Consider the following 24,000-nt stretch of genomic DNA (forward strand, 5'->3'; position numbering starts at 1 on the left):
TTTGATTCTGAGAACACTTCAGACAGCACTTTTTCTCTCCACACCTGGAGAGAGGACAGATAGGACCAGCTGGGTCAGGTTGGAAGAGTGCATCTCTTTGTGGCGGTCAGAATGATGGCAACGGTCGACCAGTATGTCCAGCACCAGTGTCATTCTGCTCATCACAGAGTGTCAGTGGTGTGTATTACTCTCCATACACACTGTGCATACATACACAAACACAGCAGGTCCCATCCTCCCTCCCACACCCCCCCACCCTGCCCCTCCTTCTCTTTTCTCATGCAAAACTAAACTGTGCACAAACAAGACAGAATGACCTTGAAATCTTTTCAGCATCTCTGCAGTCCTGTGGCAGAATAAGAATTACACTTCACTAATACAGAAATAATGACAAAAGATGAGTGGGTGATTTTTCCTGGCTCTGCATGAGATTTACCTGCATAGAGTTTTTTTTCTGCTGTTTTCTCTGATTATTTATCCTGCCATTTGGTGATTTGAAATGAAAGGATTTGAATAGGAAGAATCAGTAAGGTCTCTAGGTTGTCTGTCTCTCTAACAGGTTTTTGGGGCTGCCATCATCTGTCCTTTGTCTTTTAAGAACCCCACTCCCCCCTCCCTCCTCTCCCCAAAAGCAGGTCTTTTAAATGTTATTGCTAAAATCTGCTACCCACACACACACACACACACACACACACACTCAGACACACACACACACTCGTATTTTTTCTCCCTCTCTCTTTCACACACACACACACACACTTTTGCGCACATGCACACACTCACACACACACACACACCACACACTCATCCTCTCTCATCTTCTGTTATCTTTGAACTCCCCCACAGAACAGTGAAGGTGGACGTGTACGACTGGGATCGCGACGGAAGGTAATTTTATTTATTTTATTCTTCATTAGATATCTTTACCCCTCCGTCTCTCTGCTATGGAGACAAACCTCAAAGCTTTGGCAAATGTCAAGATGAGGGGAGCTCGCGGTCGAGAACTTCTCCCACCGCCTTATTACACGTGTGACATTATAAAGGCAGCCACTCTGAAATAGCAGTCTGAGATAGAGCCAGATGAACAGAGCTCTCTGAGGAAAAGTAGAAAATAGTCTTCTATTAAAGGTGAAAAAATGTATGACTCCCTACTGTTCAGAAAGATCATATGAGGTGTTTTTTTGTTGTTGTTGTTGTTGTTGTTGTTGTTGTTGTTAAATAGAGGAACTAATAAATGACTAAGTAGCTTCCAATTATACTTTTAAATGCTTGTTTACATTCAAGTCGAAAACTGTTTCTTCAGAGCATCCAAATCAACTGTCAGTCTGTTTACTCCCCCTGACTGTGAACACGAGATCGATTATGCTGGCCTAACCTCTCACTTCGTTTTAATAATCCTTTTCCCCTAGTTGAATTACATGTTTCTGATTAGTGGCCTTCAGTTATGAGAGTGGAGATGAAGGCTTGGGGCGGTGAGAGAGGGTGCTGTTGTGTAAGTGTGTGTTAGAGTAGGGTTCCAGTGGACTGAGGGAGAAATGTGAGAACTGAAGGATGAGGGGATGGCACTGATGGAGCTGGGGTACAACATGTTTTAAATGGACAGAAATGCTATCGAGTGTGTGTGTGTGTGTGTGTGTGTGTGTGTGTGTGTGTATGGGCAGACATTCCTGATTCTTCGTGTGAAATCGATCTATAGTCATTTATCTGTCTGTATTTCTCTGGCTTTCTTACTGCCTTTCTTTTCTTTTCTCTCTCTCTTTCTCTCTCTCTCTCTCTGTCTCTGTGTCTGTGTCTGTCTTGCAGTCACGACTTTATCGGGGAGTTCACCACCAGTTACAGAGAGCTTTCCAGAGGACAGAGTCAGTTTAATGTCTATGAGGTAACTGTGGGAGGATGCAGCCTACAGGCCTATACAGCCTAATAATGATATTATCTGCTTTAAAACACAGTACTGAATGAGCGCCACAAGTCACAACTGACAGACAGACAGACCTACCTACAGACAGACAGACAGATAGATAGATAGATAGATAGATAGATAGATAGATAGATAGATAGATAGATAGATAGATAGATAGATAGATAGATAGATAGATAGATAGATAGATAGATAGATAGATAGATAGATAGATAGATAGATAGATAGATAGATAGATAGATAGATAGATAGATAGAGCAATATGACATTATCTGAGTGGTGCAGAGCTAGCTACAGAGAATAATCAACATAAATATTTTTTTAAATGTAATTTTTAAAATTAGTTTTCATTTATACACACCGACATATAATTCAACCACCACCACTCCACTCCCTCTAAAATAAAAGGAAAGAAAAAATTACTATCAAAAAACATGATGTAGTGGTCTAGTCAGTATGATTATAAATAGCCCAAACACAATAAGTTTAGCTTCCTTCACGTGGGTTTGTTCTCATCTCGCAATATTGCAATATTATTATGGTTAATGATTTTATGGGTAAGTGTTCCCTTGTTGTAAAGTGGTTAAAGAGATCCCTGAGAAACTGTGTAAAATTATGATTTTTTTTCTGCTGGTTACAGTTATGTTCACACAGGCAGTCCACTGTCTGATCTCATTTTGCTGAGTGAAAATGTTGACCTAGAAAATGATGATTAAACATGTTAAATGACTGGGAAGCAGGGCTTTTGGACAGAGGTTTTATAAAACATTTAACCAGTGAGAGCAGTCCACACATGACTACATCACTGCTGTCTGGTAGTGCCTTTATTCTTGTATCCTAAGCTTGTTTATCTGAAAACCCAGAGTTTTAGATGGATAATGACTCAAGTTAAGATCTTCAAATACATTTCATGATTCGCACAATGTTTCAACACTTGTTTTTCTCCTGTTTGAAACACTTAGGTTCTTAACCCAAAGAAGAAAGGGAAGAAAAAGAAGTATGTAAACTCTGGCACGGTATGTATCCTTTTTGCCTGTGTCACCGTGGGATGTGGTAATGCTGGTGATGTGTGTTGAGTGAGTGATGTACCTGTTTGCCTGTCAGTCTGTGGTGTAGTGGTGTTGGTGATGTGTGTTGAGTGAGTGATGTACGTGTTTGCCTGTCACTCTGTGGTGTTGTAGTGTTGGTGACGTGTGTTGAGTGAGTGATGTACGTGTTTGCCTGTCACTCTGTGGTGTTGTAGTGTTGGTGATGTGTGTTGAGTGAGTGATGTACGTGTTTGCCTGTCACTCTGTGGTGTTGTAGTGTTGGTGATGTGTGTTGAGTGAGTGATGTACGTGTTTGCCTGTCACTCTGTGGTGTTGTAGTGTGGGTGACGTGTGTTCAGTGGGAGATGTACCTGTGGTGGAAATCAAGCCAGTGTCATGTGTTTTTCTTCTCTTTGTCCTTGGGAAGGTCACCTTGCTTTCCTTTAAGGTGGAATCAGAGTACACATTTGTGGATTTCATCCGAGGAGGGTGAGGATGGTTTTATTTTATTTTATTTTACTTTATTTTATTTACATTTTGAAACCTTTTGTTTTTGGCTATTGTTTTTTTAAACAATAGAGCGGTCAATAGAAATTGACTGAATATTCCTGATTTTATAAATTACATTCAATGAAATTACATTCACTTGCTGCATAGCTTAATATAAGTTCTATAATCAGACAAACCTCAGAATTTATATTTGTGTCTCTGCCTGTTTTAATAGCAAAAATGTCTTCTTAATCTTGAATGTCATAGTTACATGCATTTTTTAAATGCTGTGTGAACAATCTCTGTCTGTCATCAGGACACAGCTGAACTTCACTGTGGCTATAGATTTCACAGCATCCAATGGTAAGCACTGACAAACAGTGAAAAAATCATGAGGGGAAAGGCTGACACCACCATGAAGTTTTTACCAGTGGTACACTATGTGATCATGTATAATCTAAATATCTCAAAATCTATTCTATACCCGATCATAGCAGATGCTACTTCTTGGTAAATAATATTATAAAATACATACATAAAAATGTGAGTCTCTTATGCCTTTTGAATTCTGCCGTGGAGGCCCAGTGTCTTACTGGATCACTGGCAGTCCTGTAAGATCCTGTCAGTCATCTGTAATCCGACCTGCTCTTTGGGGACGTGGTCAATTACAACTCTTATAAATGCTCTTTACCACAGCACACGACACCACAGGAGCCTTTTTCTTCTTTTTAACAGTGGCGTCTTGATCTGGCCTCTCATTCACATTCTAACCCTGCTTTTTTTAAACGCTGCATGTGTGTGCGTGAGGGTGTGTGTGTGTGTGTGTGTGTGTGTGTGTTTTACCCACCGGGGACTGCCTTTAGATTGCATTGCATTTAGATGCCAGTCACAGTGAGTCACTCCACTCTCCATTCAGTGCACCTCCTCACCAACTCGTTAGGAGTGGTTTTATTAATAGCCGGGTGGTACACCCTGCAGGACGATAAATGGACTCACACCACTCCATTTTTTTTTTTTGAAGAGTAAGAAGTGAATCATTCCTCCTAATTATTGTCGCAATTATTATTCAGCTATTGTACTGATGTGGAGTTAATAATTCTGCTCACAGAATCACTCCCTGAGGGAGTGAACCCCCCCCTCCAGATAATTAATATTCAATTTTGATTGAATTATTTTTTTCCTATTGATCTCCATGGAATGTATGACATGTCTGTCTTGCCTGTAACCTGCGCAGTAATGAGAGAGTTAAAACAGGCCCAGTGCTAGGCAGAAAGAGCATTGTCTCTTCCTGTAAAATATGAGCTCAACCAAAAATCGGACAAAGCTAATCAGCTGTGTGTCTTCTATTTCATCTTCAGTGACGCTCACAAGGCACAACTATTATAAATAGTTTTACTTTCAGTGGATTGTCTTACACAATGTCACACACAAGGTAATTAAAAAACTAATAACTGAGAAAAAAATTCTCCTACTTCTACTTAATAAACGATAAATGACCATACCTCTCTATGGGACACTGCTGATTATCTGTCTACTCACAAAAAAAATATGCTTTAAAAAAACTGCTTTTATGCTGTCTGACACTGCCATATCACTATATCATTATCAGATGGGTACTGTCTGACACTGCCATATCACTATATCATTATCAGATGGGTACTGTCTGACACTGCCATATCACTATATCATTATCAGATGGGTACTGTCTGACACTGCCTTATCACTATATCATTATCAGATGGGTACTGTCTGACACTGCCTTATCACTATATCATTATCAGATGGGTACTGTCTGACACTGCCTTATCACTATATCATTATCAGATGGGTACTGTCTGACACTGCCTTATCACTATATCATTATCAGATGGGTATTGTCTGACACTGCCATATGACTATATCATTATCAGATGAGTACTGTCTGACACTGCCATATCACTATATCATTGTCAGATGGGTACTGTCTGACACTGCCATATCACTATATCATTATCAGATGGGTACTGTCTGACACTGCCATATCACTATATCATTATCAGATGGGTACTGTCTGACACTGCCTTATCACTATATCATTATCAGATGGGTATTGTCTGACACTGCCATATCACTATATCATTATCAGATGAGTACTGTCTGACACTGCCATATCACTATATCATTATCAGATGGGTACTGTCTGACACTGCCATATCACTATATCATTATCAGATGGGTACTGTCTGAGACTGCCTTATCACTATATCATTATCAGATGGGTACTGTCTGACACTGCCATATGACTATATCATTATCAGATGGGTATTGTCTGACACTGCCATATGACTATATCTTTATCAGATGGGTATTGTCTGACACTGCCATATCACTATATCATTATCAGATGGGTACTGTCTGTCACTGCCATATCACTATATCATTATCAGATGGGTACTGTCTGACACTGCCATATCACTATATCGTTATCAGATGGGTACTGTCTGACACTGCCTTATCACTGTATCATTATCAGATGGGTATTGTCTGGCACTGCCTTATCACTGTATCATTATCAGATGGGTATTGTCTGGCACTGCCATATGACTATATCATTATCAGATGGGTACTGTCTGACACTGCCATATCACTATATCATTATCAAATGGGTACTGTCTGACACTGCCATATCACTATATCATCATCAGATGGGTATTGTCTGACACTGCCATATCACTATATCATTATCAGATGGGTATGGTTACTGGCTTTTCTGATTGGTCTCAGCCACTGATAGGGAAGAAAAAATTAGATAAATTCTTTTTCACTCTGTTTCTGCAGTAGGAACACATCTGATCACCATGTTCACCTCACACTTCACCAATAGTTTGATACAGGGAGTTGGAGACGTCTGTTCACATTTTTTTAAATGAAATTTCTCACCATACATACAGTCAGGATGCCCCATATGTGTCTAGCCCCACAGTGCAGTTTAACCGTTTTGTCATGTCAGAGGGCTGTTCTCAGTCTTGCCTTATGTTTCCTAGGTAACCCATCTCAGCCAACTTCACTACACTACATGAGTCCCTATCAGATGAACACTTATGCTATGGCTCTGAAAGCCGTGGGAGAGATCATCCAAGACTACGACAGCGACAAGCTCTTCCCTGCCTATGGATTCGGAGCCAAGCTGCCCCCGGATGGGAAGATCTCCCACGTCTTCCCACTGGTATAGCACAGAGCCCAACCCATACTGTGTGTGTGTGCGTGTGTGTTTGTTTAGCTCATCTGGTGCTGTGGCTGTTGTGTTCGTGCAATAGCATTATGTTTTCAAATCAGAACCTAACTATTTTATATAGAAGGAGCTATATTACATTCACTATTTATAGTTTTGTTATTATGTTCCTCACCATCTGTCATGATAAAATTACATTTTTAAATAATTAAAAAAAAACGGACATTATCAAGAAATAAAAAACCCATGAGTCTCTGTGATACCCAGCAGCACTTTATGTCGCGTTTATAGCGGAGTGTCTCCATAGCCACACTGGTCTCCTTACACCCAGTCCTCTACCACCACCACAAGGTCAAAATCCAACTCTTATGTAACATTCAAGGCTCCTTAATAATCTACTGTGTCTTAAGGTATGTATGGTCTACACATACACACACTGTAGCAACTGAAAAAATCTTCAAATCAATTTCAAACCCTCATCTCCAGCACTGTAGCCCCTGTAGGCATGCAGTGACAAAAAGCCACTCAGACTTTCTTTGGACCTGACTGAACACAAATGGCAAACACCCTGACCAAACTCACCTGGGGCGCTGGGAAGTCAGTTCACTGAAAGTGACCTGTAAATAGAGCGATGGGCCCATTTTCCTAATGCCTTGCTTTATTCTCATATAATACAACATGCCTTATTTGGACTCTACTCTAAAGACTGGCTTATCTTGTGTACATGTCATAGACACTCTCTCTGATTTTGTCAAAAATTTGTTCAAGGCAACAATTATGTTAAAAAATTTGAAACCACAGTATACTGTTTCCATCTGGGGCGTAAAAGAAAAAAAAATCTGAAAAAAAGAAATCAAACCAACAAGAGAACAAACAAGCACCAGTGCCAGTTCAGCTCCACTTCAGCGCAGACCTCATATCTGAGTAGCTTTCTCAGTTTCTAATGGTATTTCATACACACAATAACCAGTGGATGAGGAGAACATCTGACTGTGGGGCTCAGGGTCTAAGACCCCCCCCGCCCATCTCATTTGGCTGTCAGACTGAAAATTTATTAACCATGAGCCACCAGTATCATGAACCATTAAACATCAACATGTAAAAACTGACCTCATTCACCTCCTGATTGACTAAAGATAAAATATATCTATGCATGTGTATATACAGTGCATACGGAAAGTTTTCAGACCCTTTCGAGTTTTCCACATTTTGTTATGTTTCAGACTCATCTTAAAATGGATTCAATTCATTTTATTCTCATCAGCCTGCACAGAATACTCCACAATGTTAATTTTTTAAAAATAAAGGACTGAAATATGGGAGAACCTTGCCGGAGGACAACCATCACTCCACCAATCAGTCCTTTATGGTAGAGTGGTCAGATGGAAGCCATTCCTCACTAAAAGGCACGTGACAGCCCGCTGGGAGTTTGCCAAAAAGCACCTGAACGACTCTGAGAAGGTTGTCACGTGTGATGTGCTGGAATGGCTTCCGTTTGGCCACTCTACCATAAAGGCCTGATGGTGGAGTGATGCACTGATGGTTGTCCTTCTGTAAAGTTCTCCTGTCTCCACAAAGGAACTCTGGATCTCATTCATAGTGACTATTGGGTTCTTGGTTACCTGTCCGACCAAGGCCCTCCATCCCCGATTACTCGGTTTGTCTGGGCAGCCAGATCTAGGAAGCCTGTTGGTGGTTCCAGATCTCTTCCATTTGCGAATGATGGAGGCTACTGTGCTCTTGGGTACTTTTAATGCTGCAGTAATTTTCTTGTACCCTTCCCCAGATCTGTATTTTGACACAATCCTGTCTCACAGGTCTACGGACAACTCCCTTGACCTCATGGCTTTTCACTCTAACATATACCATCAACTGCAAGACCTTACATAGACAGGTGTGTGCCTTTCCAAATTATGTCCAATGAGTTCATTTAGGCACAGGTGGACTCCACTCAAGTTGGAGAAGCATCTCAGGGACAACTGATAGAAGTGGGATGCTCCAGAGCTCAATAGCAAGTGTCATAACAAAGGGTCTGAATACTTATGTAAATGGGATATTTCAGTCTTCTATAAACCTGTTTTTGCTTTGTCATTGTGGAGTATTGTGTGTAGATTGATGGGGAAAAAAATGAATTGAATCCATTTTAAGATGAGTCTGAAACACAACAAAATGTGGAAAACTTGAAAGGGTCTGAAAACAGAGCTGACACTGAGGGTAGAGTTCATATTTTATGACAGAGCTGACACTGAGGGTAGAGTTCATACTTTATAACAGAGCTGACACTGAGGGTAGAGTTCATACTTTATAACAGAGCTGACACTGAGGGTAGAGTTCATACTTTATAACAGAGCTGACACTGAGGGTAGAGTTCATACTTTATAACAGAGCTGACACTGAGGGTAGAGTTCATACTTTATAACAGAGCTGACACTGAGGGTAGAGTTCATACTTTATAACAGGGACAACTTAGAGTCTCAAGCGCATTTCAGGCCATAAAGACAAGCTGTGATCAGCTGTTTGTGAACTTAGCATTGTCTGAGTAAACCCAGTACACGAAAGCCAGATGTTGTCCTTTACATTTAGATTTACTAAATCAGTGAACATACATCATTGTAGTAGACTAGACACCAACAATGAAAATACTGAATGACAACAAAGGAAATATGTACTAGGTTTATGTATAAGAACATGAAATCAAATGAAAGTATAACATAATGAATAATAAAGAATAAAACTATAAAGACTAAAATGGACAAGTGAGTGTAAGTATACAGCAGGAAGTGACAAGCCCCAGTCTCTCTGAGGAAGACCATGGTGTGGGACCACACTCGAGTGGGTGTGGACTGTATGAACGATTAGAGGGGAAGCTGTTTGTGAGACCACTGCACAAACAAACATACCTACAGGAAAGTCTCTGGCCCCTCTAATGCCGAGAGGGAGAGGAAAAATCGAACGGAAGCTTTAAAAAGCCTTTGGAGGGTTAACTGGGTAGTTTTAAAGGGCCACTGCAACAGAGAGTGAGACAAGAAACAAATGTTCAGAAAATCATGTCTTCCCGGAGCTTCAGACAGCTTTTATGCCATTATCCATCTGGACATCCACAAGGTTGTCAGGAAGGCAATGTATCGAAGAAAAGTAAAAGTAAAGGGAGAAAGCTGGGAGTAGGTCAGTCAAACTTCTTTAGTCTTTGTCTATGTTCAAAATACTGTTACAGGAAGTTTCCCATGTTTAAGTTTTTTTTCTTTTTGACCACTTTTTCAAGTTTTTTTTTTGGGGGGGGGGGGGCTAAGAAGTGTAAACTCAATATTCTAAGCCTTCAACTGTGTTTCTTTTTTTTATAGGTTATTTATGACAATTTCACATCATAGTCTTTTTCTGTGGTTCTGTTTAACCTGGCTGTTAATAGTTTTATTTTTGCTGTATCTCTATATGCCAAGAACCACTCCCTGTGGAGAAGCAGTGTGGGGATTCCATTTACATAAAAAGCCACAGTCAAATGAAACAGCTACAGTTGTGTTTCTATAGTGGAGAGACCTGGAGCCAAGTTTTAGGAAAAGGAAGAGACGCTTCGCCAGAAGCTGGCTACTGGAGGCTACTCTCCTGTTATATTTAATATGAAGTGCTTTGAGTATTCTGTCTACTTTAGTGATCTCTGAAATTCCAGTTGATATAATCTGTGTGTGTGTTTGTGTGTGTTACTTGGCTGACTGATTAGGCACATCCATCTGGTACCAGGTCCGACTCTCCCTCTGCTCCCACAACTCCCTGAATGCATAGGGCAAGGATTCTGAAAGGTGTCAGAGGTTATATTCTGTCTGGAAATTAAAGAGATACCAGCCTCCTAAGCCCCTTTGTCTCTGTTGTCAAGTAAATTTCAGCCATGCCTTTTTTCTTCTTCTGCATCAGTTTAGAATCTGTATAGCAATGTGCAGGTGGCTACAATGGAGTCTTGGTGGGATAATCACTGCTATAATCAGCACTCATAATTGACAGGACTTGGTCATTGATATCCATCTGTCCAAACCATAATATCTTTTCAAAAGCTCTAATAATAGAAATTAGATTATTAGATATAGTCTTGTTCAAGTCGTTAAACACATCTAATGCTTATTAAGTGAAATACATATTGGAAGCAACAGGACCTTTTTGTGGCATAAAATATCATTCAGATATCATGTATCATGTGCATATGGTAAAATATCATTCAGATATCGTGTATCATGTGCATATGGTAAAATATCATTCAGATATTGTGTATCATGTGCATAAGGTAAAATATCATTCAGATATCGTGTATCATGTGCATATGGTAAAATATCATTCAGATATCATGTATCATGTGCATATGGTAAAATATCATTCAGATATCATGTATCATGTGCATATGGTAAAATATCATTCAGATATCATGTATCATGTGCATATGGTAAAATATCATTCAGATATCATGTATCATGTGCATATGGTAAAATATCATTCAGATATTGTGTATCATGTGCATAAGGTAAAATATCATTCAGATATCGTGTATCATGTGCATATGGTAAAATATCATTCAGATATCATGTATCATGTGCATATGGTAAAATATCATTCAGATATCGTGTATCATGTGCATATGGTAAAATATCATTCAGATATCGTGTATCATGTGCATATGGTAAAATATCATTCAGATATCATGTATCATGTGCATATGGTAAAATATCATTCAGATATCATGTATCATGTGCATATGGTAAAATATCATTCAGATATCATGTATCATGTGCATATGGTAAAATATCATTCAGATATCATGTATCATGTGCATATGGTAAAATATCATTCAGATATCGTGTATCATGTGCATATGGTAAAATATCATTCAGATATCATGTATCATGTGCATATGGTAAAATATCATTCAGATATCATGTATCATGTGCATATGGTAAAATATCATTGTAAAGAGAAATGTAATGCTTAGTGTTCTAGGTCAGCATCATAATATGCGATGTATCATTGTGCCTTCAGGGTGAAGAAATGTGTGCCAAAAGTTCGTGTGAATTCATAATAATACCTCCTCAGCAACACTTGTTTTTAGAGTGATTTCTGTGGGTTACAGAAAATTTGATGAGGGGCATTGCTAATTTGTGAGGTTTTTTATTTCTTTGGAGTGTTTGAGTGCTATTTGCCATTATATTCTGATTGGCTTAGATCCATCACTCTCTTTTCCCAGTCCTCAAATAGCAGACGCTTTAATCAACTTTCTCAATTAGAACTCATCTTAGCGTGACTGCCGAAACAGCGTCACAGTGAGGCTGCTCCACTCGGCCCAGAGTGTTAATACTGACTGCGTCAAAGTCCCGTTTTAGACACCGCTTTCTACCCTCTGCCTTTGTTTCTCTGTCACTTGTGTTTTTATAAATTTTTACTTTTAATTTTAAATTTTTAAAGTCATCACATTGTAAACTCATTTGTCTTATTGAATCTTGTTATAACTGTAAGAACGACTGATGTGCTCTCTGTAATGTCCACAGCTGTTACACGTACATTTTCTCAGACTGAGAATTATTCCAGGGTAATCCGACATTAAATTTGGATTACATTTTTTCTCAAAAACCTCTTTTCAGAAAGAGGAAGGGTGATTTTTTTAAACTGAAAACCAAGTTAAAAAAGGGGGAAAAAAAGAAAAGTTTTACCTTGTCAGAATGATTTAATGCAAAGGTCACCCTTTCTACACTCTGAAAAATTCAAAGGCAGAATGACCAGAGCTCCAAGCATACTCATCATGCCTGTAAAAAGGTAATTTACTTCTCTCTCTCTGTTCAATCATTGTATTCCTCTTTTCCAGTGCCTTTGGGTCAGAGGTCTATTCACTCCAATCTGTCAGAGTCAAAGCCCCTTTTGATTCACACACTTGTCTGTGACCTGCAATGCTATTGTGTTTTTTTGATCCACGCCCCAGAGGCTCTTTAAAGTACCAGAGCCAATCACAACCCTCACAAAACAAGCTTGGTATTTCTAACCTGCCCTAATCAGTCATTCATTATCAACACCGATTCAGGATCACTGAACTGTGCCGCCTGAAACTCGCTTGCAAGTTTATCCGGAAGCATTTTTAAAAAAAGTGTATTTTCATGTTTGAAACTGTCACGTTTCGGATAGAGTGAGAATGTTCCTCTAGGTGTTACTGATGAAAGAAAAATTAAAAATTAGAAAAAAAAGAACTGTTTCTGCATGGTCCCCACGCCTGATTTTTTTTACGTCTCTGGTTCTTATCAAGTAGTAAAATTTTTCATCTGTTATTTTGACATATCGATCAAGAAACAGTCTGTTGGTCTCCAGTCATATAAACTCCTGAATGGCATAAATCAGAAACACCTCTCGTGGCATTGCAGTCCATCTTTCAAACATGTTATCTTTTCATTCCCTGTCTGAATTAAAGACCACACTGGTGTATTGATTTGGGAAAATAAGTATATTTTGATTAGTAATTCTGAGGTTGGTTTGGTACTTAGTGCATGAGTAATTTCAAAACCATTCACGGTGTGAATCCATGCATGTGATAGCAGGTTAATCCTCTTGGATTTCAGAATCTTTTTCTAATCTTACAGCAGAAATTGCAAAAGTTTAGTGCCATCTAGACAAATCACTCTGAGAAACCAGTTGGCATTCAGTCATTTACGCTACTGTAAGGGAAATCTGAAATCTTCTGTATGGAGAGTTGCTAAGTCTCAGAGACTACAAACTTCAGATGTGATGAATCGTTTCTTCTTTATTTTACCTGCACGGGAGAAGCACACCTCAGAGATGAAGTGAAGATCTCACTAAGACTAAGGAATGCAAAGCTTTTTATATGTTAAGACAGGTGTCAAAGGACATGTGTGGGGGCCCCAAGATGACCTTTCAGAGAGCACAAGATAACTGATGTTTGCTCCCCGAGTGGTACAGACACCCAGTTCACCACTCCCCGAGTGGTACAGACACCCAGTTCACCACTCCCCGAGTGGTACAGACACCCAGTTCACCACTCCCCGAGTGGTACAGACTAAACACTTTTACTCAGGCCTTGTCCTCTACATGATACATGCTCTCTGTTCTCCTGCTCAGAAACATTCCTGTAGCATATAGTAATTGCTCTAACATACAGATATGTTCTTACAGCATATAGTAAATAAGCAAGACAGATCCCTATCATATTACTGACAATTGTCATGAGGCACTTTTACCTTCTAAGAGTTGCAGCTATAAAGCAAAGCGATATTTGCAACAATTTGCAATGACTACTGCAACGTGCTACTGGCTGGCTTGCCGGCCTGCGCCATCAGGCCGCTCCAGCTCGTGCAGAACGCCGCTGCACGCCTGGTATTCAACCTCCCTAAACACTCTCATGTCACTCCACTGCTTACTGCACTCCACTGGCTTCCGGTAGCAGCCCGCATCCAGTTCAAGACACTGGTGCTGGCCTACCAGGCCACTAGAGGCTCTGCCCCATCATACCTTCAGGCTCTTATAACTCCATACACCCCAACTAGGACCCTCCGCTCCATGACGTCTGGACAACTGACGGTCCCCTCACTTCGGGAACCCGGCAACCGCTCCTCCCGACCACGCCTCTTCTCTGCCATTGCCCCGAGATGGTGGAATGACCTGCCCCATGCAGTCAAGACTGCGGAATCTCTTACCATCTTCCGCAGGAAACTGAAAACCCACCTCTTTAGAACCCACCTGTCCCCCAATGCCTAACCTCCCTTTCCCAAAAAAACCCCAAAAAAAACAAAAAAACAAACCTTTGTCTTGTATCTGCGTTTGTCAAAGTATTCCAGGGGCGCAATACGTAGGGGCCAATTTTACGCTCGGTCTTATTGTGATCTCTGCTCACAAGGTATTAGAAATCTGACTCTGACTGATGCACTGATTGTAAGTCGCTTTGGTAAAAAGCGTCTGCCAAATAACTAAATTGTAAATTGTAAATTTTTCCCACACTACACCAGAACTGTGGCTAATGGCTAATGTGTTTGTAATGTCTGTTGTTTTGTTTTTTTTTCTCAGAACTCCAACAGCGAAGACCCAAACTGTGTGGGCATTGATGGTGTACTGGAGGCCTACTTCCAGAGTCTGAGAACTGTCCAGCTTTATGGACCCACTAACTTCGCTCCAGTCATCAACCAGGTCGCACGGTAAGACACACACACAGTCATAAAATCAGCGATTTTCTCACTGTTCCACAGGACTGCACAATATTTTTGTCAATAGGGCTATGCTAGCACACCTGAGTTAACATGAGAAATTGATTAAGCCATTGAAGAGCTGAATTGGGGTGTGACCTTACGGTACTCAAACAAAACAGTGTGAAGCTTCTGAAAAATACAGATCAAAGACACTGTCCAGAGATTCTTCAGATTTTTAATTTCAGTGTCAACACCATCAGACTACAAGTCATGTGTTAGTGATCTGATTAGAATACAGAGTAAGACCACACACACATGCACACACACACACACACACACACACACACTCACTGAGATGCTGGATCTGAAAAACACAGTGGTATACCTTTCTGTTCCTCTGTCCTCTAGTCACTCTATCCCACTCGTTTATTTATTTATGTCTCATCGCCATAATAATATAACGTCGGCAGTGGTGAATGTGTGTCTTGAGCTTTGCTCCGTGGCTGGGAGCCCAAAGGGCAGCCATCTAAATTCATTCTGTTAGAGGGATACATGGGAGGATGGCTCACTCTTTCTTTGTCTTTGAACTTTTTGGAAAAAAGACAGAAACAATTCAATTGCCTTATCAGTGCCCTGTGAGAAAAAATCTTTTAAGCAATACTCTTACAACAACATATACAGTGTAAACTAATTTACCGGACAGCAAGTACGGGTCACTGCTTTTAGTTTCCCTATAACTGTGTCGTGTGCGTGTGTGTATGTGTGCACGCGTGTGTGTGTGTGTGTGAGAGTATATTCATCTGGCAAAATGTTTGAATTATACTAAAAAATAAATTGTACAATCAGACCAATTCTGTTTGTGTTTGACTGGATAAGTCTGTTTTAATGGGAAAGTAAGTTTTAATTAGAGTCCGGAAATCTCTTGGCTTAATTATCAAATGGTTTGCTATCCAGACTCTGATACTGTACTCTTTTTCCTGTAGTGTCCTTCAGCTTTCGTCCCTCTCTTCCTTCTTCTTCCTCCAGGTCAGCTCAGACATGGTTTTAAACCATTGATAAACCCTTTGAGGAGGTCACAGGCATGAGTAACTGGGGTTGAATGTAGAGCCAGCTTTTTAAGAACCCTTACAGTTAAGGTGACATGATAACACACTGGTGAACAGAGCATTGTGGCCAAGTGGCAGGGCATTGGCCTCATAGACAAAAGTCAGTGGGGTTAGTCCCCACCTGTGCCTTAAGATGTGTAGAATATTAAACCAAGTAACGTCTGTTGACGTCTTTCTTTTGGAGATAGGACAGTTGTATTGAGTAAAATTTTTCACAGTGTCTATCCTAAATGTCAGTCTTGTTTTGAAATTCAAACAAGTGGCACCATAAGGAGGTTTGTAGCAGGTTTGTCGCTGTAATGTGTGACTGGGTGAATGCTTTGATGGAATATGAAATCTCTGAAGTTTTCCGATATATTTTAAGAGCATTCATGAAAAGGGCATCCGTGTTGTAGGCTAAAAATCACAAGTTCAATTTCATTCTGCGTCTCTTCTGGCTGTGAGGTCGTCATATATTTAGCTGCAGATACCCATTGAGTTTGAATTGTGTTGGATCCATTTACTTCATTTTGTGTCTACCTTTTCTGTCCACTGTGGTTATCTAAATGTCTTTTCAAGATATCCTGAATCACTTTGACACCATGTTTTTTTGTTTGTTTTTGCCAAAAATGCACTTTTGGTTAGTGTTGATACCACTCAGTGGAAAAAGCCCGTGCTTGGTATTGGTGATGACATGGAAATGTGTCATTGGCATGGACAGCTGTTTAGTCCAAGCATGTTACCTGTCCAAAATGTGATGCAAATGTTTCCACACATGAAAACTGTGAAAGCATGAGGCCAGAGGGATGAAGCTCACTGCTACATTGCATGTTTCACATGTATGTGGGTCAGACTCAATTACCTGTATGGCATCAATATGCATGGATGACCTTGGAATCACAAAATCACAATCTTTCTAAAATGGCCAGTGAGTGTTTTCATTGGACAATTTCAAAATATGACCTTTATGGGGAGAGATTTTCAACAGAGCCAATTTCAAGACACTGGTAATGCCTTTGCGCAGGTCATAGATACGAATAATTGGGGTTAAATGTAGAAACTGCTTTTCACAATCCCATTTAGTTAGTGTCACGTGTGATGAACGTAATGAAAAACCATTGAACAGGTTGTGGTAACCAAGTTGCAAGCCACTGGTCTCGTAAACCATAGACCATGGGTTCAATCCATGTCCATGCCTCAAGCTGTGTGGGATGTGAACCCAGCTGTTTAGTGAGTGATGTTCAGTATGCCAGTGGACTATCAGTCACGCTCCTCTTTCAAAAAGCTGCAGAGGTTTGAACTGTTGACCCCAGTGCTCATTAAAATGACTGCTCCTTGACTGCTCACCAACCCATTCAGTTAGCATTATGTGATGAAGTGATGTTGTAGTGCTTGACACTGACAACTTTCCAACAAGGTAACAAAGTTACAACACTAAAAGTCTCCACTTGGACATCAACCTAAGACACGGCCCTTGCTGTTTGAACTGGAAAGGAACACTTTCCTAAGCTCTGAGAGCTCTGATTGCCTTTCCAATAAATGTTGCTAAATGCGGCAGTCTCTTAGCTTGCCATAATGTCAGTGTGCATGGACACTTTTCCAACAAGGCGTTTCCTTGATGTACCTGAATTATTATCAGACAATGTATTTAAAACAGCTGTTGTGAATTTTCATTTGGCAGCTTGTTATGTTTAAAAGCACGATAGGATCTTTATGGGAAAAGTGCTAGGAACATGTAAAACAAGAACTCTCCATTGGGGCAAGCACCTTCCAGAAGCAAATCCAGCACTTGTGGCCAGAACTGGAAAGGAATGCTTTCCTCAGTTCCTGAAACTCTTACTGCCTCCCGGCAGATTTGTTGCTAAATCTTATCTCACTAGCACGTACTAGCATGACATGGAGGCAACCAGGGAATGGTGACCAAGTGGCTCGAAGTCACTCTTGTAAACCGAAGACCATGGGTTTGGTTCCCATCTGTGCCTTTAATTACATGCAATATGTGTTGTCAAACTATTTACTGTATGACGTTGTTTGGAAGTATCACCCTCTTTCATTAGTATAATTGTATCAAATGTAGTTCTGCATTGCATTTCCAGCTTCACACTGTGAATTCTTGAACATGTCTGTGCTGCTGATCAGTTTTGGTTTGATTTTGAAGCAAGTACTCCAATACATTTTAAGAGCATCTGTGAGAAGCACACCTGTGTTGTTCAACCACAAACTGTGCCTCTTCTGGCAGCAATTTAGCAATATATGTAGCTGCAAATACTCACTGAGTTTGAATTGTGTTGATCAGTTGGCTACATTATGTGTGTCATGTGTTTTTCAGGTGGATCAAAATTAGGCAGTAATGCTTATATCTCTGCCTGTCTGTCCCACAGATGTGGTTCTGGTTGTGTTTTTGTGATGCAGTGTATGCTTCATGTTCAGGTTCTGGTTCAAGCATGTCAATCTGCATGAATGGACATGAAAGCGCAACAAGCAAGGGGATGTGGCTCAGTGGTAGAGCACATGCTTTGCATGTATGAGGTCCTGGGTTTGATCCCCAGAATTTCTGAAGGTTTTGACTGGTGCTACTAGTGGTCATAAAAACAGCGCATTGCGGTTGACACTGACCAGACAATTCTAGATGCCTTTGCCCTCCTGATATATAAGGATAATGTGTTATCACTGGGCAATTTGCCACATTAAAAGTATGACTGGACCTTTATGGGAAAGGTTTTTAATAGAACTGGGTAACTGCAATACCAAGTTATACTGGGTAACTGCGATACCAGTTGCATCATAGCACTACCATGTTATAATGCAATTCCAGCCCTTGCTGTTTTTATTGAAACACCTTCCTCAACTGCTAGCACTCTGATTGCCTGTCCAACAGAAGCGTCAGCTGGGAAGGAAGGAGTTCCCTAGGCTGGTACGTGTCTTACTACCTGCCGGTTAGTTGTGGTTGAAACTGGAATGTTCTTGACTTGTTATCGTCATATCAGTCTCCTTGGATTAACTTGGATGGAAGATACCAGTGGCACATGGTAAATGGATTGGTTTAACACAGAGCTTTTTTGATACCAAGGTACTTCAGAACGTATCAGTTAGAGGGGAGCATTTGTGTCAGCTGCTAAATCTTCTTACCTATCCAACAAACATGGTGAAAGTTGGCCTACTCTCGATCTTCTAAGTCTGTCCATCATGCTAATCTACATCTTCCTCAACAAACAAGACTGACCTTGAATGGTATGTTAATTGGTTACTTCTTTGACACAAAGGACCTGTTTACACCTTGCATTGAGGTCCGATTTTGGTGATCCAATCACAAGTGGGCAGCTCAAAAGTACAGGTGTAAACGCATCCAATGCGCATTGAGGTCGCATCGAGATCCGATCACTCAGACCACATTCGGAGGTGGTCTGAACTGCATGTGATCACATTCTTATAGCAGTGTAAACGCGAATGTGAACTCGACCACATTGAACAACCGCCTACTAAACTGACGTCCTCTGCTTATGCAGAAATACGAACTCATTCACGTATGTACACATTTGCTCACCAACGGCATCATATTAAAGTGCAACAACAGACAACAACAATAACAGACAAAATGGAGATAGTTTTGATTTCTTCTTCTTCTTCTAATTTCCAACAGACTAGGCACGGGAAGTGCATTGATGCCTCCCGTCGATTAAAAGCAACAATGTTTAACCTGAAAAAGCTTAACGTGGCTTAATGTTCCAAAACTGCGATCAATGATCACCAAATTTCTCTCGCACATTAATTTAAAAAATGCAAAAGTGAAATGGGTAACGTGTTGGAAATGATTTACGTGTTTATTTGCATATAGAGTGGGGAAGTGAGATCCAATCTCAAGTGGTCATTCGAGACACAGATTCTAAAGCCAGGTGTAAACGGACGTACTTAGAGCTGTCCACTTGTGAACTGATCACCAAAATCGGATCTTAATGCAAGGTGTAAACAGGACCATAGGTGGCCAGAGTGGTCACGGGCCACAGGCCCTTTTGGCCAGAGTGGTCACAGGCCCTTGCTTTAATCTACATATGGCACAGGTACGATCATTGGCATGAGTCACTGTAATGGACGTCCTAACTCTAAAGGTGAAGTATTTCTATGAGGACCTGTATGAGTGGCAGAGAAGCTGTTGTGTAAATTGAGGGTCACACGCTGACGGTCAAAACACAGTCAACTTGACCATGGTGCTGAGGTGCCTGCCTTGTAACCCAAAGGCAGCAGGGTTTATTTCCATCTGTGCCATATTTTCCATATTTTTCAAAGGGGACTTAGCCAATCAGGAACAAAACTCTACACAGCTTGAGTACTGCCCTTCCAGCATATAAAACACTGGACACAGTGTGTATTCGTGTGTTGCCCTTTCAGCAGATCAGTATCATTCTGAAATACAAAGAAGTGCCAGCATCTTGAGGCATTTAGCTGAGCAAATACCTTGAATATAAAAAGTTGTAAATCAATCCCTTAGTCTGGAAAAGATTGCTTTCCTCAGCTCCTAGAGCACTGATTGCCTGTCCAATAGATAAATCTTCTCTCATGCAGATCATGTCAGTCTGCCTAGCACAAGCTTGGAAAGCTTGGAAACACAAAAAAGCTTTCTGTAATAGGGGGGGATGTGGCTCAGTGGTGGAGTGCATGCTTTGCATGTATGAGGTCCTGGGTGCAATTCCCAGCATGTCCAAAAACCTTTAGCAAACATGGTGTTCATTGAAATAAAGTGCCTGCTCCTCACTAGGTGCTTCCTAGATGTGCTTAACTTATTGACAGCTAGAGCATGTGAACAATATGTTATCATGCCAATGGATTACACAAGTTCTAGTCAGTGGTTCACTTAGCTATCACCATAAATGCTCAACCATTCTGTTTATAGTTCAGGGCTCTGAACACTGAACCTAAAATAACTCCTCATTAGCCTTAACAAATATTAAATAATGGGATTAAGGTAGTGAGTGCAATAATACTCTTCAAATTCAATTCACCTTTATGACAAAGTTCCCGGATCACCACATGCAGTGAATCAATTCGGATGGTACAGAATGGACAATTCTTGTTAAATAAGGTAGACTATGGATGAAAACCAAGGGAAATTTACTACGTGTACACAACAAGGCCCCTTGACTATACACAGGAACAGTGGCGGATTCAGGTATGGGCGACATGGGCAGGCGCCCAGGGCAGCGTCTTGCCGGGGGCGGCACAGGGCGCCCGCACAAAAAAATTAAGAACGGTGACATTTGCATGATTTGTTTTCTATCACTCATTTGGACATCATGTCAATGATATCATGTCACCTTGTGGGTCAATTAACCATGTCGGAGTGGGCACCTTGATTCCACTTCGTGAGCTAGGCAGTCTACTTCCTGGGAGGGTCTCCAACTCAGAAGTACAAGATGGGGAGGGGGGTGGGGATAGGTTGACCTCAGGTCTCCCCATTGGATGACCAAGGTAGGGGCATGGGAGAATCTATATCTCTGCCAGAATCAAATAGTACACTTCTAATTCTGTACAGTACTAATGCAATTAGTAAAATCAGTCACACAGCAAAATGCTACCAAATAAACCACAATTCATTCACAATACTGTGAATATATAGTTTCACAGACATATAGTTGCATTTTTTCTGGTTTGTGCAAAATTGTTAAGCATAGTATAAAACCAGTCAGCACTTCACCAAGGTGAATTGGTTTGACTTTGTTGACAGTGTTTGGGGATGGGTAATGTATAGATGTTCGAGTGCCAAATCAACACAAATGGGTAAGAGAAAGTCTAAGCCATCAGTCTAAGCCCAGTTTAGGAGAAAGAAGACAGAAGAAGAGGAGAAATGCGCAAAAGATAAAGGTATACAGGTATGTCATCTCTTTATGAGTATAATATTATGCATGTAATGAAATAGGCTAGTATAACACTTATGTTTGTTAGCCTATGTTGCTATGTTGCTTGCTATGCTATTACACATAGGGTGACAATATCCCGTTTTCTGTCCAACTAGCTTACATAACATTGGATATAATTTCACACAGCTTCAAACTGTGGGCAGGGCACCATACAAGCTAGAACCGCCACTGCACAAGAGAACTAACACACCAGAAACAGACTGTAAAGAAACCTCTCTGTACCTATACACACATAGTCATTATTTTTCAGGAAGAGGCACACCTAACCACGAGAAATTATCCTGGTGATGTTCTAAAGGTGTCACTTACATTAATGGAAGTGAGGGCAAGGAGAGCAAAGCCAAAAACTTGGTGAGAAAAAGGACAGCAGTTTTGATGAGCAATTTTGAAGGTATAAATGATGCAGGACTTAATTCACCAGTTTGATTCTGGACACTACAAGACAAGAGGGTATTTTGAGTTGGTGTTCTGAAGTGAATTTTCACAAATGAACCTTCAAGGAAATGATAACATTGAGCCAGACTCGAGGCTCAAATCCACAGTTCAAGTACTTTTAAACAGCCTTTTGCAACTCAGAAATCATTAAGAGTGAGAATAAACTTTTAAAGACATCGGACAGTTTCTTTCATGTGATTTGGGATTTTGGAGATTTGTGGAATTTGGGATTTCTAAATATGGCACATAGCTGGACGTCATTACATTACAAAGCTTTGTAAAACGTCTACGGTTACGGCATTACTTCTAAATTCATGTGAAAAGTTATATGATAATATTGTGTTTGCTAATTTAGTTTTTACCATATATAGTTTGTAAGTGAGTAGAGGAATGTGGAATGCAAATTGTGGCACCATCTGAGCTCAGTGTGCTACAGAATGATGACACTTATAAACTGATAATTGGGTATTATCAGCATGTTACCAGATTGTGGATAGTGCTACAATCACTTGTCGAGCATGGTCTTTGTTTCTTTGTTTATGCATGACAACACAACAGTGGGGCTGTTGGGTGTCGCTTTAAATAATTCTCTGGATGTGACGGCACCTGGAGTTGGGGGGGGGGGGGGGGTCCTGTGCAATTTTTATACTTAGAATTAGTACAACAATTAAAAGCTCACCTATTACAATCTACAAATTCTCTCCTCAAATTGGCTCCCCATTAATCTGAATGGGAAACATTGGACTGAAGGCAAATGACCTTTTTCTCTATGGTAAATCAGTCCAGTGGCATAGGCAGTAGGCAATTTGTAGGGGGATGAGGGGGGTGCCCCCCCCCCCCCCCCCCCCTTGTTAGCAAAATGACCAAACTGCATCCCCCTTGTTAACCTGCCATCCCCCAATATGCTCTATAAAGTAGTGTCAGTGACCACTGAGCCATCTCCCCTGTTGGCCATTGGGCCACCCCCCCTGTTAAAAAATAACAAATTGCCTACTGGGCATAGAGCCCATCATACATACTGAAGATCAGAGTGTTAGTGTCACATTGGTTTCCAGTGGAACACTGGAGCCAAATTGCTTTAACACAGAGTTTTTCTGACATCAAGGCACTTCAGAACACATAAATTGGAGACGAGTACTTTCATCGCCTACTAAATCTGCTTTTCTGTCCAGCAGATGTGATTAAGTTTGAACTGCTCTTGCTAGACCAGTCTACAGCTCATCCCTCCATAAACAAGACTGACCTTAAATTGTACATTAACGTGGAGCTTCTCTGGTGTTTATAGGCAACATAGGCTTCACTGAAGTCACAGTATAACATTTGTGATCAAGAGAACGTGGGCCCGAGGCACTGGTATGGATGTCCTGGAAAAGAAAGTAGTGTTCTGCCTGACAACCTGGCTGCCAGACGTGTAAACTGAAGACCATGGGTCTGTACCCTAAGATATGCGGACTGCTGTTGATCGACTCTGTTTGAAATGGCATTGTCAAATGGGCGACTTGAAAGATTCGCTGTTTGACATGCTAACGGGTTGTCTGTCAACACTCCACCGTTCAGAGGGAGTTCAGCCATCTGGAACAAAATTGTGCACAGCTTGAGTTCTCCCTTTTCAAGGTCACATTGCAAACCATTGGGCACAGTGTGTATTCCTGAGCTGTGCTCCCTACTGTTCGGTGCTGTTTTGAAATAAGAAGAAATTTCAGCATTAGGAGGCAGGTAGCTGAGCAAATGCCTTGAATATGCAAGGTTCTGAGATTGCATTCCAG

At 40.7% G+C, this 24,000-nt stretch overlaps 1 protein-coding gene and 2 non-coding genes across 3 annotated transcripts in view; all 3 read left to right on the forward strand.

The window, feature by feature from the left end:
- Positions 1-24,000, forward strand: part of cpne9 (copine family member IX) — a 101,119-nt gene that overhangs the window by 70,931 nt on the left and 6,188 nt on the right. The window contains exons 11-17 of the mRNA XM_030776621.1: positions 847-888; positions 1,804-1,879; positions 2,881-2,934; positions 3,374-3,435; positions 3,752-3,798; positions 6,459-6,640; positions 14,684-14,811. Of these exons, the coding sequence (XP_030632481.1) occupies positions 847-888; positions 1,804-1,879; positions 2,881-2,934; positions 3,374-3,435; positions 3,752-3,798; positions 6,459-6,640; positions 14,684-14,811 (591 nt within the window). The remainder of the gene's footprint in view (positions 1-846; positions 889-1,803; positions 1,880-2,880; positions 2,935-3,373; positions 3,436-3,751; positions 3,799-6,458; positions 6,641-14,683; positions 14,812-24,000) is intronic.
- Positions 18,373-18,444, forward strand: trnaa-ugc (transfer RNA alanine (anticodon UGC)). Its single transcript has one exon. It is a non-coding gene; the product is annotated as a tRNA-Ala (tRNA).
- trnaa-ugc (transfer RNA alanine (anticodon UGC)) lies at positions 20,515-20,586 on the forward strand. Its single transcript has one exon. It is a non-coding gene; the product is annotated as a tRNA-Ala (tRNA).

The sequence above is a fragment of the Chanos chanos genome, chromosome 6 (genome assembly GCF_902362185.1).
Source record: "Chanos chanos chromosome 6, fChaCha1.1, whole genome shotgun sequence".
In the NCBI taxonomy this organism is placed as follows: domain Eukaryota; kingdom Metazoa; phylum Chordata; class Actinopteri; order Gonorynchiformes; family Chanidae; genus Chanos; species Chanos chanos.